This window comes from Asterias amurensis, chromosome 12 (assembly GCF_032118995.1).
Source record: "Asterias amurensis chromosome 12, ASM3211899v1".
Lineage (NCBI taxonomy): Eukaryota > Metazoa > Echinodermata > Asteroidea > Forcipulatida > Asteriidae > Asterias > Asterias amurensis.
Genome location: NC_092659.1, coordinates 7055453 through 7074693, shown reverse-complemented (window position 1 = coordinate 7074693; position 19241 = coordinate 7055453). Strand labels below are relative to the sequence as shown.

The following is a 19241-nucleotide window of genomic DNA, read 5'->3' as shown; positions in this document are numbered from 1 at the left end:
ACATGATCATTAAAATGACATTTTTAAATTCTCTGGATTTGTTTTGAAAAGCAGATCCAAATCTCAAAAAGAAGATATAAACAGCAAAAAGCAGAGCCAATTTGCATACAATTTAATTTGCTCTGCACAAATAAATATAAACAATTAAATAGAAAAATAGAAAATTATGAAATCGAGCCTAGTCTGTACAAGTGTTCATAAGCAATATCTTCTTTTTGACTCTTCCTCTACTTATTTTTATATTGGAGTGGACTACTTGCTGTTTCCTTGCCACAAGTTCCAAAGTGGACATTTGCCAAAGATAAGAAATAAGGAAGGGAAAGCTAAAAATAACATGAGATGTGCCCCCTTTTATCATATCAAAGTTAATACAAAATTAGACAGTCAATCTCAATTAAATAGCATTACTATTTTATGTTTTATTTCATTGGTTGAGCTGTGTCAAACATGGAGGAAGACAAATCAGCCTGCATGCAAGAAGTCTGGGGTTGGTGGCCCTTTTTGTAAACATGTGATGGATGATGATATCATAGGTCAATTTATCTAGATACTGCAGTGTCAAGCTGGGAGGTTTAGTGAGGATTAGGTAATTACAATGAATGTCTGCTGGCTACCACTAAGTCATTATCTTCTGTTTACACAGATCATGATCCATCCTTAATTTATCATTATCTGATCACTGTGGAGATAAAATATAATCATTCATACCATTGGGGGAACCATGATAATGCGTTGGATGGTTGGGCAGCCCATGGGGAAACCCATGGGAAACCTGAGATTGTGAGATGTCCAGGGCCGAATTTCACAAAGCTCAGGGAAGGATTTTGTCAAGCAATTTTGCAAAGCAAATAATTTAGACTGAACTTGTTTTGTGCACACTGAAGGCTGATATTGAGTAGCAAATGTAGCCTTGCTCAAGGCAGTCGCATTATTCGCTCCGAAAAGACGCAGCTGTAAACCCACCCGCCGTATACCCTGTGCATGGTGTGTGCGATCACACCGAATGACCCACCCGTATACACACTGTCACATCGCACGAATACTGTTCACACAAGTCATCGCACTCGTACACCACTAACCGCATGCGGAGGCTGTCAGGCCGACAGCCTTGTCGGGTCTATATCTTCCCGTTTTAATGTGTTGTATTGAAAAAATTCCAATAGTGGACGAAATTGGGGGTGCTCTAGGATATGTTAGTATGCAGCTCATGAATATGTATATCGTTCATCAGACCTATCAGACAACACAGGATGTGAGGCAAATGAATTATTCATTTTGACGTCCAATCACGCACTTCCCTTATCACGACCTTTGGACCCTATCATGCGTCCGTGGTGGTGGTGTGTGAGGTAAACATGTCTCGTCTTTCGCGGGCATTATGGTAATGAGCTGACCGTGGGAACTCTTCGCTTATTATAGTAATGAGGTCAGTGGCTTCAACACAGATCCTACAAGGCTGTCGGCCTGACGGCCTCCGCATGCGGATAGTGTACGGGGGCATCGTGTCATGCGATGTTACGCACAGTGAATACGGGTGGGTTTTACGCACAGTGAATACGGGTGGGTTTTTATACAGCGGCGGTTTTTTTTTCGGAGTGAATAATTCGACTGCCTTGAGCAAGGCTATAGCAAATGAGGATTTTTGATTAGCAACTGACACATTTTGTGTAGCATTATGTACAAGGGAAATCGTTCACTGGAAAGCTGATTAATAAGCATAAAATATTGCTAAAAAACAATTGTATGCTAAGCAGAGGGGACCAATTAAAATTGAACATGTTACACGGTTTATAAAATCGTCATTTAAACAAACACGTTGCCTTGGATCGGTCGAGTTGGTCTTTGAAAAGCGTTTGTAACCGTTTGTTATAAAATGCATATGATTAGAAAGATATTTTAAAAGTAGAATAATGATCCACACAAGTATCACTCGAAATTGCGTGGTTTTCCTTTTACCTCGTCGACAAACACGGTCGGCCATTTTATGGGAGTCAAATTGTTGACTCCCATAAATGGCCGACCGTGTTAGTTCGCAAAGTAAAAGGAAAACCACGCAATTTCGAGGCAAATGTGTGTGGATTATTGTATTCTACTTTTAAAACATCTTTCTACCCATATGCATTTTATAACAAACGGTTACAAACGCTTTTTATAGACCAACTCAGCCGATCCAAGGCAACGTGTTCCTTTAAGCGTTTTCCATCAGGGCTCTTCAAACAAGGAAAGCAGAGCCAAAGCCAAAGCCAAAGCCATGGGTACTATGTGGGGATACAATGTACGGTGTTCTGAGAACCATGAAGCCAATAGCTGTAACCGCACATTCATCATGAAGCCACTACTACACCAGCCACTGACACTCAACTGGGTCACGACCCTAAAGAAGCTTTCCTCTAGTCTGGCGCACTGATCACTCGGATCCATTTCACAAAGCCTGCCGCAGTGCCAGCAGTAGGTGTAACACTATCCATCATGGGTTTGTATCACTGTTGCAGTCCCTATAGCCTGATGACACTGCCTAATCATAGAGTAACACTAGACACCAGACTGCCAGTGCATGTCCCTGGACATGATCCCCCCCAAGTCAAACAATTTTATTATGTACATTTAGAGCACATAGTGTGTGCTACATGTATGACAGGTAGCCTACCAGGAGAGTGGTTTACAAGTTTACATGAAAAACAATACACGTGGCTCCATCCACAGCTTTTGGTTAAGCATGGAGGTAGAAATAGACCCCTTCCATCTGTATAATGAGATAAATTTAGCAAGGGTCCTTTGCTAAATTGTAGCATGGCGGTGAAGTTTTGTAAAATTGTACTTCGTGTGAAAGGACAACAATTTGTTTCTATTGTTCAAGTTCTCTTGCGAAATCTTGTCAAACATTGCTACATTTTACAAGCATGCCACCATGATGCTACAATTAAGCAAGGGACCCCAGTTAAACTGCTGTCGTGTGAATAGCACTTTGGACCCAAAGTACAGGAAGCATTTGCAGAGACCAACATTTGCAATCAGGGGCAAATTTCATTATGGTTGGGAGCCGCCAACTTAGGGCTAGATCTTACGGCTAGATAGCTCAGTTGGTAGAGCGCCACTATGATATTCATGAGGTCATTGGTTCAAATCCCACTGCATAGTCAATTTATCTTTATAATAGATGTTAAATTTGCATCGGGGATAAAGAATATTAATTTTTTTTGTATAACCCATACACAGATGTGTGCTAGCACTGTATACTCAGTACTTTCCTGAGTCCTGTGAATTTCTTTTATCTTTGTTCAACAAAAGTCATTAATTTTTGGAGTAATTATTATTTAGCACTTGGAAAATGGACCATTGTTTGAGGAGAGCGCTAAGAGGTTTGGTAAATTATCTAAAATCAGTATTGAAATGCAAAATTTGATATTGATAAGAGTTTCATTCCATGATAGCTTTCAGTGTGCTAGAGTTGTACGACTCTAACACAGCTATTGTGTCTAATGTACACTTTACACAACAATAAAATGGAAAGTTATTGGAAATTGCATTTCTGACTAATGGCCTCATCATTTGCCAATTTCACCAATAATGTGCTGCTTGAATTACTAAATCTATTAAGTATAAACAGCTAATCAAAATTGATGAGTGCACTGTGTCCACAAATCATCGGTCCATTAAACGCATGGTGGTATATGAAGAACAAACAAGAGTCTTGAATAGATGTGATGATGTGTTGTTTTTGTTGGGTTTTTTTTGCGCAAGATTCCGTGGCTCACTTGACATTTGGGATTCACCGAAATGTGAATTAATTAAGCTGGTGTCCTGCAGTGAGTGTTATTGCTTACATGATGTCGAAATAACGTGGGTGTGTACATATAATATGGGAGTTGCACTTTTGGACTTCGGTTACCACTAACATTATCAGTGAAAACAAAATAAATTGATAAGGCTTTGATTAGGGCTTGAGTTTTTGACTGATTTTTACCTATCAGCAACTTGCAAACTTCAAATGTCCAGGCCTATGTAATGCTTGGTTGTATGGAAGGGCAAGGACACCAAGGCGATTTCTCCTTGGTAAAGGTTCCCTAGATGAGGAAATTGTAAATTTCTAATGGAAAATGTTCAGGGGCCAACTTGAGGCAATGGAGGCATATTGCCCCTATTCATGCAGGTAAATTACATTTTGTTTAGCAGGGCTCGAATTTGGGGCGGAAAATCCAAGGTATTGTAGCTCAAAGGTTTACTAGACCAGTACTTATTTTTACAAGACCATAGATTATAATTAAATTGAGTTAACCAAGCACTCAAAGAAGATGTACGTAAATACTGTACGTACAGGTAGATCCCAGTTGTCTTAATAAAGGATACTCCTAAAAAAAAATTATTCATAGTTTAAGTTCACAAAACAATTACACAATGAGGCAGCCGTAGATGGTGTACATTATTCAATTGAAAACACAAGACTACAGGGCTTGCAAATCCAGTTTGGAGTTTACTGGCCCAGTGCTACCATCAGTGCTAATTTTGAGCTATTGTACTTTGTATACTAAACAGTGTGAACAAATTCATAAACAGAATCTATTGATGGGTTTCTTTTGCACTCTCTGGAAAACCTTGTGTACTATGCACCAATGCAATCATACACAATAGCAACACCCTCTCATGCATGGCTGAACAACAGTCAGAACCCACTCCGAATGCATAATAGTCACCCCCAATGTTTACTAAACAATCCCTGTCAGTTTGTAACAAAAGACTCAATGCCCTGCACAGCTGTATGTAGGCATACACCATTGCAGGGTGATTTTAAACACCATTGCAGGGTGATTTAAAAAAAACAGCCTAGCTGTATACAGGCCCATACCATTGCAGGGCGAGTATACCACCCACTACCACAAAAACTGACTTTATTCAATTCAAAGGAATGTAGTTTTATAGATCAGGAATCTGTGAACTGTTTCTGCATAATATGTTCTCAGATTGCTTCCAATCTTGCATTATTTTATCCTGTGCGGTTATAACCGCTCTATCTTTTCGGCAATATCAAAAAAACTATCACCTTCAAAAAAGATAAATTCAACAGGTTAGGGTCACAGAGGATCGTGCATGGAAATCTTGATTGCGGGGTCCTACATGTATAAAAACACAATTTATAGTCAGTGCTGAGGCCTTGAAATTCAAACTGTTTTTTTTTTATGACCTCGCATCAAGATTTCTATTGCGGGATCATCGCGCGACCAACGCGCAATTGACTATAAACCGGCCTATAAGGACAACCTGCTCATCATAGTCAAATTTTCGCTGCTAAACCCCAAAATAGTAAATTTTTGTATTTAATATTAAAGTATGCATGCTTTCCTGCACAAGCATTTTGACTGGTCGGCAGAAGTTTTAACTAGCATTTGAACCACTAATCAGTGTTCAAGTACATGTTCGATAGTTTTCCATTACGAAAGGGCATCTCCGAGGTAAATTTAAATGTATACTGAAACATTACAAGGGGCACCACGTCATTGACCAGGGGGCATCTAGACGATCTGTTTCCTCAAGGAAGTGCAATGTAGGCCCTACATACGTCAGAGAGCCGTTGCAGTATGGAAATACATGTAGAAGGCTAAGACGTCTGACCTAACAGACACAATACTAAGACTTATAATAGAATTAGCCAGGGTGCTTTAGAAAAGTTTGCATATATATTAGTGAGTCATTCCTATGATGTATATATCACCACATGCCGCAAATTGAAAGGAATTGCTTTAATTATAAGGATGAGGTCACCCAAGGAAAGGTCAATGTCCAACGTAGAAGCACTATTAGCCAATCGGATCCTTAGGTTACCACACACTGAGACGTTCAGATGTAACTGTAAAAAGGATAAAACTGTAGACCTACGTTGTTTGGTATCACTGCATGCAAATTGCCGAGTGTACACTGTGTATCACTGACACTATCATGTAGGCCAAATAATATATAAAAAAAACAGCCTTTTTGAAAAAATAAAGGAGGGCCACCTTTTTGGTCAAAGACAAAAATTTATTTTTTATGTCTGAGACTTTGCAAAATTAATCCCTAGGGCCTATACTTTTAGAGAAAAAAGGAAGAAAAAAAAAAAAAAAGGAGGCAGCCTTAAAAAGCAAGCGGACAGGGACGCTTGTTTAAACATTTGTTTAAACATTTAAACAAAATTATTTGGCCTATCACATGCAAGCATTGAAATGTAATGTGTCACTAACAGAGGTGGCTGGTATAAGGGTATCAGTGTACTACGGGTATCAGTGTACTATAAACTACATAGTGTTGTAGAACACCAACCAAAGGGTCAAAGGTACATTGCACTGGTAAGGCTGATAAGACAATGAAGGACCCAGTTTTGTTTGCACATTATCTCATGAACATCAAAGTTTCATAGACTTTCCTAAAGTGACTTAAATGCCCAAATGGCAATGCTTTGCACCACAATAAATCTGGACTTACAGTGCCCTGTCAAGACGTAGATTCTACAATGTGTAAAGTGTCCTACAATTGCAATCCCCACATTCTTTGGTGAGCAGTGCCATGACATTTGACCCCTAAGATTGATCTTGAGGCACTGCGTGAGTGGATAGCAGCCAATTTACTGAGTAATCAAATTTACCTTCTGAAAATGTAAAAAATACACTATCCAGGCCAACACTAACACGGATGCGACAAGAGGCCATGGCTTCTGTTGCCCCCGGTGTTGGCCTTGGTGCCCCTTCAAAAGTATCCCATAGACTTAAGTGCAGCCCCTTTGCAAAATGAAAATGGCCTTGCCCTCTCAAAGATGAAGTTCCAGGTTTGCTGCTTCAAAAATAACTAATTTTCAAGTTTAAGTAATAATGCACAATGTGATTTACGTAGGCCTAGGTCTTCTCCTACCACTCCAAGCAACATCAAAGGTCTATCATAAAATTCCAGGCTTGTTACTGTTCATACCAGCCTGGTTATAAAACACCTCAGTACAAAGCGGTCCTACTACTTGCCGTCAACTCGCCGACTTGCCGTCAACTCGCCATCAACTCATTTTCGTGCTGTCAACTCATTAAATTTACATGAAAAATCTATAAAAGGGGCACGGAAGCGTTAAGTCTGGGCTTAACTACACATTTCTCATGGTTTTCGGTAAAAATTCATTCACAAAAACGACTTTGTGTTGATAAAAAAAAAGTACCAATCATTGACATCTTGGGCTAAGACTAATCAATGTGAAAAAGCAAGATGGCGGCCGACGGTTTTGCTGCTTCGAGATAATTTTTTCACGAAAAAAAAAACCTAAATTTTTATTCCGAAATATGACCTAAAAATTACACGAATTCTCTTTGAGCTGATACTTTACAGTTCTATGCTTCTTTTGTGGTTTTTAAATGTACATTGTATATTGGAGGAGTTGACGACGAGTTGACGGCGAGTTGACGGCAAGTAGTAGGACCCGTACAATGTACTTGATATGTACAACCATGACCAACCGTGCTTCCTCCTGGCTACAAATACAATGTAAGCACATGACATGCTACATGCACTTTAAAGGCACTGGCTGACTGGACACCTTTGGTAATGTACTCCAAGAAGTAATTGACCATAAAACTTACTCAGTAAGAAGTGCAGCCATCTTTTGCAATGAAATATTCAGAGGTCAGTTTGATTGTGTACATAAAGTGTTTAGGCCTAAAACATAGATTTAAAACAATCGAACGCTTCCAAAAACCAAAGTACATACTCCCTTTAAAAGTCTCAACTACTATAACCTTGCTAGCTGCACTGAATATGAACATACTGCACACTTGGAATGCAGTGCTAAATACAGTCTCTGCAATGTGGATGTTCAAACTAGAATTGAGAAAGAGAGCCCGGAGGCAATGTCTGGTGAACAATTGTACATTTATTAAGAGCAGAGCTGCCAACATTTGCATCGTGCAATCAGGGAGACTTTTTAAACAATAACAACCAGGCAGCTATTTTGATATAATTGGTACAAAGTTTCCATAATCAGGGTAACATTCCAGATGTTCATCAGAATATAGACAGATTGATTTATTTTCTGGGAACTTTCTGAAGAATCAGGGAGAGTCTTGTTATGAACAGACGCACCAAAAATGAGTAAAAACTTCTTAGACCAGTTGACAAAGTGTAACTGTTTTTGTTTGAACAAACCTTTGTCAAGTCAGAAGAGCTTAACAAAATCTCATTTGTCTTCATAGATATTGAGTATTCTTCATGAAACTACTCAACAGGATCGACGAAAGGTAGTCCAGACTCAACAAAGTCAATATTTTTACTTGTTTGTTTGTGTTCAAGATTTTACAATTGAGGATGTAATATTACTCAATTGAAAAAAAAAAAAGGCCGGCAGGACTTGTCCGAACTTGAGCTGGCCAGACGCTAAAAACACTGGCCTCAGACCGGGGTCCAGTGTAAAATTCAGGCTGTCAGTTGGACGCAAGAAAATGTTTCTTTAGATGCTCTTCCCGTCAGGGAACTTGGTAGATTCAAAGAGGGGGCTTAAACACCATGCTGGTAACAGCCAATCTCTAAATGTAAACACACATTCATATACCCCAGACAGTTTCTCTACTCCTATTGGTGGAGAGACAGTTTCTCTACTCCTATTGGTGGAGAGCGCGTCACATGGGTGTGCATAAACCTTTTGTTAGTGCACACTGGAGCTCTGTTTATGCACACTGAGCTGGCTTCTGCGTGCCGGGCGCGCAAGATTTTCACGCAGAATGCGCTAATCATAGCTATCAGCGCGTTATCTAAGCGCGTGCGCGTACACACAACTCACGCACCTCAAACAGATTCTTCACAAAGTTTTGGAAAAAACATATTTTAAACTTCAAATTTTCAATTGTTAAAGTGTCTATAACTGTATTTGTTTATGTTTTTTAACAAAAGGGCATTTATGAATGGGAATAAGTCACATGGCCACCGACCCCGCCGGCTTTAAACATGCGTTGGAGAACTCGTGGCTACCCTTTGATTCCCTTATTTATCCTTTAGCATTACAAATTGCACGTACATGTATCAAGAAATTGTGATTCAGTCACTAGACAACAATACTAAATTCTAGTCATTGTGTAATCAGCAATAAGCTTGGGAATTTCGAGCCCAAAAAGGTTGTAATTGCAAGTCGTGCAGGCTAAACCCTTGCTCATTGCACATTCTCAAATATTTTATAAATGTCGATGGAATATCTTATTTATGTACACAATTGTAGCCTGCAGTGCGGTGCCAAATGTAATTTCAATGTTGAAAAGGGGGCAGACCATACAGCACTTTACGCATTGAGTTGCTTATCTGGTAGTCCATTCCAACAAGAGCCTCTGGTAATGCATCCTACACATCCGAACCCTTAAAGGACACGTTGCTTTGGATCGAGCGAGTTGGTTAATGAAAGCATTTTGACTCTATAAAATGGCCGACCGTGTTATAGTTCGCAAAGTAAAAGGAAAACTGTGCAATTTAAAGGCTATTATACGTACATGTACCGACTTGTGTGGTTAATTGTATTCTACTTTTAAAATATCTTTCTAATCACAATGCATTTTAAAAACAAACGGTTACAAATGCTTTTTATAGACCAACTCGCCCGATCCAAGGCAACCTGCCCTTTAAACTCCTCATGCAACAAGCATCATTTTATGAACTACGCACACATTGCACAATGGCCTTTGGTGCTACCTCTACTTGGCTTAGTTTTGAATTTCCCAATACCTGTGACGATCAATCACCATCAAAGCACAGACACGGACTGAGACAAGAGCAGCCCATCTCAATTCCATTTTCAGTGAGTAAGAAAATGGAAACGGGCAGCGCCTTCAGCCATCAGGGTCTGATGATGAGATTCATGCTTCATATTCAAGTCTCTGAGTAAAAGCCAACGACCTCATACACATGGTGTGGGTTCCACTAAGGTGCTATTCACATGGCAATGTTAACAGGGGGTCCCTTGCTTAATTGTAGCATGGTTGTAAAATGTAGCACTTGCTTGACAAGATTTTACAAGAGACCTTGTAACAGTATGACATCGTATTGTGTCCCTTTTTTTTTGCACCCGCGGTACATTTTGTAAAACTTTACAACCATGCTACTATTTAGCAAGGCAACCTTGCTAAGTTGCTCTTGTGTGAAAGGGCGGAGTAGTCAATGTACCAAAATAGTTTTTTTTTCTTTGTGGGTGGGTGGTCAAACCAAAACTTGCTGAAAACTAAACTTCAGTTTTTTACTCTAAAATAAAATTATTTGTACTATAACATTGAATAACAAAGAAGAAAAAAAACCTAGCTGGCCAAGATTGACAGCTAGTTGACTAAGGGGCCATTCAGAATAGAAAAATGTTTTTAACAAATTCTTCTGTTGGGCGGGTGGGTCAAGTTGAAAGAAAATAAGAAGCTCTGATCTAACCCGTACAATGAAGGCCTGATACTACACGGAGGCAACAAAGGCTCCTTCCTTGATGCCCTCATTGCCTTGGTGCCCTTGAAATGCTCATGTAAAAATGTACAATTTGCTCATAGGGTGCCCTTTACCGAGGAGAAAAAACATTGGTGCCCTTGCCGCTTCAAGAACGGAACAACTGTAGGCCCGACAATAAATGAAACTTGATTATGAGTAATGTATACTTACTGGCACATCTAAAGTAATCACGGAGTCGTCCAACATTTGGACTTTCATTGAGACAAGTTTCCCTCCTTTACGCATCGAACCCCTAGCCGTACTGTCCCTTCCGAGAGAGTGGTGCTCCGAGGTCCTATCAGCCGTGCTGTAGGAGTGAGTCGGGGTGCCAGTCGGCGTGTAGTTGTACCCATAGGAGTACGACGCTTCACGATCATTCAGCTGATCATGGCTACTTCCAGCATAGGTGTGGTTCCCACCGGAGACTTGGGAGAGGGCGGCCATTGAGTCGTTACCGCTTCCGCAATGTGGGCCTTCTGGTGCCACGTAGGTGTTCATTGTGTTCAAAGGTTAAAGGTCGTCTGAATCCGAGTGGGGTCATTTGAGGTCAACTTCCAATGCGTGGCATTCTTACTGGACAATGCGTCCTTCCTAAAGACAAAATAGTGAGAAAGAATACCATTAGTTAAGCACCATATTTATACATCTTTTTATATCAGGTTAACAGTCCGCTTAAAATAGTTAACCCGTCCTTCAGCTCTTTTTACTGTTTTCCAGTAAGTTGACCGAACAAGTTGAAACCACTCAATTGCACGAGTTATGAAGCAATAGCACCACTGTGCCAAGAAACAAGTTTTTATGTGTACTATGTAGAAAGATTCACCACCACCAGGGATTTTCCATTAACCATTTAAACAATTTTTAGTGACTGGCCAGCAGGGCTCTCTTTGAAGTAATGTACAGCTTTAGAAAAAGAGGTTATTTTTCATCAACAAATTTGAATATGAGAGAGGCTTGAGGCTTGATTCTGATTTTAAAATATTTTAAACCACCCCACATTCTTGTTATTCCACAGCAGATTGATTTGATTTGAAATGGTTTATTAAAAACAAAGACCATCGCAGCCAAAGGCTAAATTGCAGTCAAATAACAAAGACATAACAAATATTACACATTTTAGAGACGTGGAGTTGAAACGTTGAGTTATAACGTCGAGTTGAAACCAACAGTTCTCATCACATGGTGTTACCACAAACCTTTCCAAATCGTATTTCCACCATGCAAAGTTTCAAATCCTACATTCCAGAGAGTTAAAAATACAAGAAAACACAACTTGTACTTCTCTGGTCCTTTAAATCAAAGTCTGGCTGCCTTTATTTCTTACAGTTTGTAGTGCACTTCACAAGTTTACATAAAGCACGTTTTTCCAGAAAAGACCATTACTCATGTTCTGTCTGAGCACTCAAGTTTACTCTTTAAAAACACAAACAAGGACAGTATCAATGGCTACACTGCGAGTGTGGCTGTGTTTTCATAGTGCTTTATTCTTCGACAGGCCATTGTTACTGTGTGAACTTTGTACATTGTTCTCTTGATATCCACAGCAAAGGTTTGTTTAAACTGGCTCTCGTTGGACGCCAGTGGTTCCTGTGGAACACTGAAACCTCGCCCGTCAGCCATTGCTTCACAATAAGTGTTCTGTTTCGAGCCTGGTGGTCTCAAATATTTTTTGTTTTAATTCATAATATAGTTTGTTCATTGTGTGTCTACATTTAGTATGTAAGATTTTACAATACGCATGGGTTTTTTCTCTTTATTGTATTAATCATTAGGCCTTGTATAATCATGCATAAGGCTTGTAGTTAAAACACATGCTACAGTACAACTAACATTTATTTATTGGACATTGCATGTATTGTGTTAATGAATAACAAATATTTTAATAAATAATAAAAAGGCTACCCAAGAAGAAAAGTTTGACTAACCCACAACACTCTAAAACACTTGACAAACATTGGCACGATATCATGTAAATTACGTCAGCATTCAGGGTTTGCCCTTCTCACTATTTTAGTGACTACTTTGTGCAGCCAGCAGAAACAGTTCAGCCTGGTTCATACTTTGTAGCCTTCATGAAATATCAGGCCTGGGCTTCCAACTGAACATCTTAAAGTCTATGTGAAATTTTTGAAGTCTAGGCAGGGGCACCAAAAGACTAAGGCCAAGACCAGGGGCAACAGAGGCAATGGCCTGCATGCCATCTGTGTATTTAAATTATCTATGCACCATCTCTTGACACGCACACATTGAACATTGCAAGTGTACAGTATGCAGCCCAGGGCTAAAGAATCTTACAATACATAACATCATGTACTGTACCATTAATGCAAACTGATGATGCAGTCTGTGAGAAGCATTGATTCCATTGTGTGGCTGATCATGGGCTGACAGTCACTGGAATTACCCACCACCAAGGCAATTGTCCTAGTGTGTGATGGGTGCACCTTGGCTTTTGATGTGGTTTTTCTATGGGTGCACTTTGTTGCTGAGTTCCAAAGAAAACTTACATTTTCCCTCATTAGAAGGTCCCTTTAAAATTGGGGTAATTGCTGTGACCCTTGCGCTTGTAGCTTAAATGATCACTGTTAGACAAGAATGCTACATGATAAGCGCTAACACAGCTGCTAGAGTGCGCATAAATTCTACCCTTGCAAGTTGCAGGTAAGCAAAGAATTCAGCAAAAAAAGAGAGCCATGTAATTAGGTCCAGAATTATCAGGCTAATGTAGTCATGAGAGCAGTTTCTCGCTAGGCCAGCAGTCTTGCGAAAATATCACAAGTGTCAGGAGGATCGCAGTGAGAGTCAGAAGGTTATCACAGAGACTAACACAAACCGACTTGTCAACAAGTTCTTACCCCAATTCGTGCCCTGGCCAAGGCAAAGACCAGTGCGTAATGCACACTGCTGTTGGCTCAAGTCTATGACCTCATTTGTTGCAGTGTAATAGATAGAGGCTTGTCCGTTTAAATTATGTATAACTGCAGACAGAGTACAGGTGAAATTAATGACCAAGTGTGCTGCTACTGTGTACTCTGATCTGAAGAGTCACAGATGGTAGCACTCTCACAAACATATAGAGCAACGACCCTCATGAACCTATTTGTTCAAGATACGCATCATGAGTTAGCCCAACGTCGACGGCATTAACAATTGAAGGGTGTGTTCATGCATGGACGGTGGGCTTATGATTTGAACTTTGATTGGAATTTTGTAAATCTTGTCACTGCTAAAACTGCTGTACTCTCTATCCCCTTGGCCTTAAAGAGGAAAGCATTCAACTAGACCATGAAAGTACATTGTGTACACTGTATAATTAATAGAAATCAGTTAGATGAATGAATGAACCAGCAATTTTTTTTTAATTGCATGCCACAATCTTTGGAGATTCAACAAGTTTTGCCACTATACAACTGAATCAATGATTGTTTGTATAGTTTTGATTTCAAATCAACGGGGGCACTTTAGGCAAAATATAATCTTTAAAGGCAGTGGAGACTAATGGTAATTACTCAAAAAAATTATTAACATGAAAACAGAAAACCTTACTTGGTAACGAGTAATGGGGAGCTGTTGATAGTATAAAACATTGTGAGAAACAGCTCCCTCTGAAGTAACAAATTTTTCGAGAAAGAAGTAAATTTCCACGAATTTGATTTGGAGACCTCAGATTTAGAATTTGAGGTCTTGAAATCAAGCATCTGACAGCACACAACTTCGTGTGACAAGGGTGTTTTTTCTTTCATTATTATCTCGCAACTTCGACAACCGATTGAACTGTAATTTTTACAGGTTTGTTATTTAATGCATGTTGAGACACACCAAGTGCAGAAGACTGGTCTTAGACAATTACCAATAGTGTCCAATGTCTTTAAACCACGTGCATACACATGTAGGCATTCAGATAAAAATTACACAATTTCCTTTCGGGTCATTTATCAATCACAAAGTATGGCCCTACCTTTAACAATACAGTCCAAAAGACAAGCACCATTTTGCCTACATTGAGATCCCAGTTCATCATTCATACACTGTAACTCTGCGTGACAGTAAAGTACACCCCTAACAAAACGCTACAAAACATGGCTCATTAATAGCAAACCCTGGCTGTACATGTGTACGTATGCTAATGCTATCCTGTGGTGTTTTAAGTCAAGAAGTGAAAAAGAAAGAGTAGCTGCTTCCTCAGAATGGCGTTACCACATTATGAGTCATAATATAATTACTGTCATGCGGCACCCAGGCACAGTGAAACATGCTACACACAGCCTAACATGTACGAGTAGGCCTATACTGCAATCTTGGAGTCCTCAATGCATGCTTTGCAATTCCTCATTATATACTTTGAAGAAAAATAAAATAACACCCCCAGGCCACAAATTGAAAATCTCTTGGCAATTGCTGCATGAGCTCCTTGCTTTTTGCCAAGGTTTATAATTAAATTTTCATAACAGTATTATTATTGTTTTGTGCTATACATATAACATGTAATACCGCATACAGCAACGATCACGTACTAGGCCTGATACCGGTCATGGGGGCAACAAAGGCGATTGCCTTCATGCCCCCTGGTCATTTGCCTTGGTGCCCTTGAAATGCTCTGCCAAGTAGAACATTTTTCAATTTCCTCATTGCACAATGTACAATGTAGAGTGCCCTTTTTACCAAGGATAAAATGCCCTGGTGCTCTTGCCCTGGTGCCCTTGCCCCAGGCCTGCCTTGTCCTTTCATTAAAAAAAAGGCCTGTGTTTAACATGTAATATGAAGTCCAAGTTTTTGTTTTGACAATTGCTGTTTTGTTGCCAATTAACTCCAACTTCCTCAAGTGATTTTCAAAATAACATTTCCTCAATAAGAAAAAATCGAACATCATCATACACGTACTCAATTGAAACAAGGCACGAGATTGGAATGTGAAAATTCTTGAGAAAATAGCTTTCAAGAGGATGTAGGATTCTCGTTGTTCTAGACAGATCTGATACATCCCTTTTGTTACATTTTGTTACCACCACTAAGCTTGGGCGATATCACGATATTATCGAATATCGCGATATTAATTTGGAAACGATTTCGATATCGGATCGATTTGGTTTTAATCGAAATATCGATATATCGCGATATATCGCGATACATCACGATTTCGTTTAAATATCGCAATATCACGATGTATTTCCTAGCTGAGACATCTTACACCCCATAGGTTTGGAGTAAAACCAGAAGAATAGGTCATTAGAACATCTCTCTTATGCTATGACTGTCTCTTCTACAACTTTCACTTGTTGTTTGAAGACTGGTGATGTCAAAATTAATTAATCGCGATTATATCGAATATCGCGATATATTGTCGGCGATATATCGTGAATTAAAATAAATCGATATCGCTTAAGCTTAACCACCACTCATACATTTTTGCAACCAAAATTTCAACATTTCTTGAGTTAAAAATATTACACAGTAACGAGAATTGTTATTCAACTTAAAAAAAAATACTGCTGTCGGACTAGTCTCATTATGTGTTTACTTTATAGGCCAAACACTAAAATTACTGGCATCATGACTGCTGACCTGGCAGGCAGTGTAAATTTCTAGCCCTTCTGACATTGTTTAACATCTGACAACACACTTATAATAGAAATGGAGACGCAATGTCAGGCATTGAAGTAGATAGAAAGCTCCGAGTCCTTTAATCGTAACGTAGAATGCACGTGCACTGGTTATGAATCAGTGACTAATGAAATATGAACGTAAGTACTTAACTAAGGTGAATCGGACAACGGTCACGCAATATGATTAATTGCAATTATGAATTTACTGGTCATCCTACAATTCTTTCACAGATCGTGTTAAATGAAATTTGCCTCTGGCAAATTTATCATAAATTACATCACCAAAATAAAACTTGATTGTTGGCTTGCTCACGGTTGAGTGATCAAAGCTATAATAACTTAAGATCTGGATCCCCTCTTGAAACTAATGGTGTGTGTGTGCAAGGACAAGCCTGGAATTTCATCTTTGAGTTTGAGAGGGCAAACTCATCTGCTTAGCTACTTCCAGGGGGAAGTCTTAGAGTCAATGGGATTGTTAAAGGGGCACCAGAGGAAAGACCAGGGGCAACATACACTGTAGGCCATGCCAGACTAGCTCTTGAAATAACCCCTTGCACCCACAGCAACTGCCGTGGTGCCCTGTGCTTTTGCTGAGGTGCTCTTTGCAAAGTTCCAATACAAATTCACATTTTCCTCGTGTAAGGATCCGCCCCTCATCAGAACAAAATTGCCGTGCCTCTTCAAGAGAAGTTCTATACCCACCATGGTCTAAACTGAATGTGATCCTTTTTAATTTCCACCCTGGTTGTAGAAAAAGGTGTGTGCAACCATTGACCGATAGACTGTGCTGCATGTCTCATGCATAGTGTTTTTATCAATTTTTGTTTAGCTTCTGTGTACAGTTTCTTCGCTAGTGTGAAGGCTACAAAATCTTGCTCAAACTTGACAAACAAATAGAGCCTACAAGCCACATTTGTACAGTCTAACGCATGTGTGATGGTCAACGTGGTTTCCTGCTTAGGTTTGTCCCAGATATAATTTACACATCCCCTAGTTTGTTTTAAAAGCACAGAATAGACACATTTAACTTTTAGTACTTTATATTTCATTTTATGGATTGAACACCTAGACAATCAAATGTTTTATACTCGGCACATTACTTCATTGAACTCTGTGTCAGGGTTCCCTCACTTTGATTCGTGATAAGACTGGTTTTCCAGTCTAGTTTTTTGTGTTATATGTGCGTTCAGAATTTCCAGTCTGTGACCTATTTTTAACATGCTCATAAAACTATATTTCTGCAGAAAGACGACACATCTTCATCTGATCACTCGATGATTCACAGCTACATTGTACTTTAAATCTAAACGCAATTTAGTGTAGAATTATTCCACAACACTTTCTCTCTACACAAATCACAGGATTTAACATAGTTGGCAGAAAGTCTTTTTTTTTGCACTCCAAGGCAAGACGCCAATTACTTTTGCAATATTGTCCGAGTCGAGTCACAAAGTCAAGAGCAAAACTTAGAAGTCAAATCACAACATGTGATCCAAGTCAAACATTCGCATGACTCTAAAGTCAACAACTCTGCAGGATAAATATTAGTAACCATGTGGAGAAAGGAATGCAGGGTAACACAACAACTAATAATTCAAAAATTGTAAAACAAAACTAATTAACTTCCAGCTAAAAATTGTTTTTATAAGTGTAGCATAACTAACTTTACTTTTTAGTGGGGTAGCTGCAAAAGCTGCATTGGTATTAATTGCAACATGGCCTAACTTTAACTATTATAAACTAAGTCAAAATATCAAAAAGGAGTACAAAAACGCACCAGACACAGTTGTTGTGTTAAGTTGCTCAGCTTACTGGGGTCAGGTGAGTATACAGACTCTACTCTTTATTAGGCCTATAAATATTTAATTGCTTGCCTGACTGCCTATTCGTCATTGAGAGATAGAATTATCACAATTTCAGAAAGCCAGACTTTAAATTAAGTAACCATACAAATTTTCAATCAGAACTCAGATTTGAATTGTCGGAATTGTCCCGTGCACAAATGAGGTGCGTTTTTGCGATTGAATTGAAACCAATGTTTCGTTCGGTCATGTCACGTTTAAACTACTCATCTTCACAATCACACGGACAGTTGTGACTGCAACTCGATTGTGTAACTGCTGTGCTGTGTGACTGTGTGAGTCAGTTTGTGCACAGATCAGTCTGGTCTGACTAATTTCAGTGTAAACACTGGGGGAAAAAAACAACTGTTTTACTCAGGCAAAAAATACTGGCTCCTCTGTGAGACTCTGTTCACAAACGAATGGCTCATTGCTGGTGTTAATTGTCTACAGAACTTGAAATGAACAGAATACACCCAACCCCTTTTTTCAACATGTCGGAAACACACGTCTTTCGCTTTACAATTACCGCAAAATATGTAGGCCTACCAAAAAGAGAATTCTAATCTTGTCCGCTCAATAAATGTGTACAGAGTGCACCCCGAGTGCACAGACAGGCATAGTTTTAGAAAACAGGGGCGAGTAAGTTGGAGCATTGGAGAAAGACCTCCCATCAAATCGCAACTTCTTTTTCCAAACCGATCTCCCAATCTCACCCAAATACAAAGCATTTGAACAATCAATACTTACTGGTTACAGACCGTGGTGAAACACTAATTTCCGAATAGAAAATAAAGCCAAAACGGGTGGAAATTCACCTCCAATCCATTGTAGAAAGTTCAAGTGCCAATCCACACAATCGTGATTCCCACGTAAAAAAAATTACAGTGCAGTGTTGTTACGCCCAATTCTAGCCCAAAATCGTTTGTATCACAATCTACTTTGAGTTAAAAAGTAGCCATGTTGGGCGCTATAAAACTCAAAAGGCTTTATGTGTCAGGCGTACCAATTAGTATTGGCGAGTAGAATCAGTGTACTTACTCCCCGTTAAACAATCTATAAAGAGATTTAAGCTTCACTAATTATCTAAATTTAATCCATTAATGTAGCTTGAAATATGAAAAACTTATATCAAAATGTTAAGTAGACTTAATTAGAATGATATATGTGTTTATCTTTTATATTTGGAAGTAAAATAACCAATACCGCAATCATAAAGTTTGCTAAATGCAGTTGCACGATTTTTTTTAGTATGGCGACTGACAAGTTCCCCCACTTTTACGCGTAAAGTGCATTTTGCAAGCAGGGTCCCATATTTCCAAATACCGCAATGCTTGGTAGATGTTAG

At 39.2% G+C, this 19241-nt stretch overlaps 1 protein-coding gene across 6 annotated transcripts in view; it reads right to left on the bottom strand.

The window, feature by feature from the left end:
- The window catches only part of LOC139945211 (FERM, ARHGEF and pleckstrin domain-containing protein 1-like), an 88258-nt gene extending 69489 nt beyond the window's left edge, over window positions 1-18769 (bottom strand). For all 6 annotated transcript variants that reach the window (XM_071942505.1, XM_071942509.1, XM_071942507.1 and 3 more), the window contains exons 1-2: window positions 18644-18769; window positions 10621-11040 (exon numbers count right to left, since the gene is read on the bottom strand). In XM_071942505.1, the coding sequence (XP_071798606.1) occupies window positions 10621-10947 (327 nt within the window). In that variant the 5' untranslated portion in view covers window positions 10948-11040; window positions 18644-18769. The remainder of the gene's footprint in view (window positions 1-10620; window positions 11041-18643) is intronic.
- Between the last annotated feature and the right edge of the window lie 472 nt (window positions 18770-19241).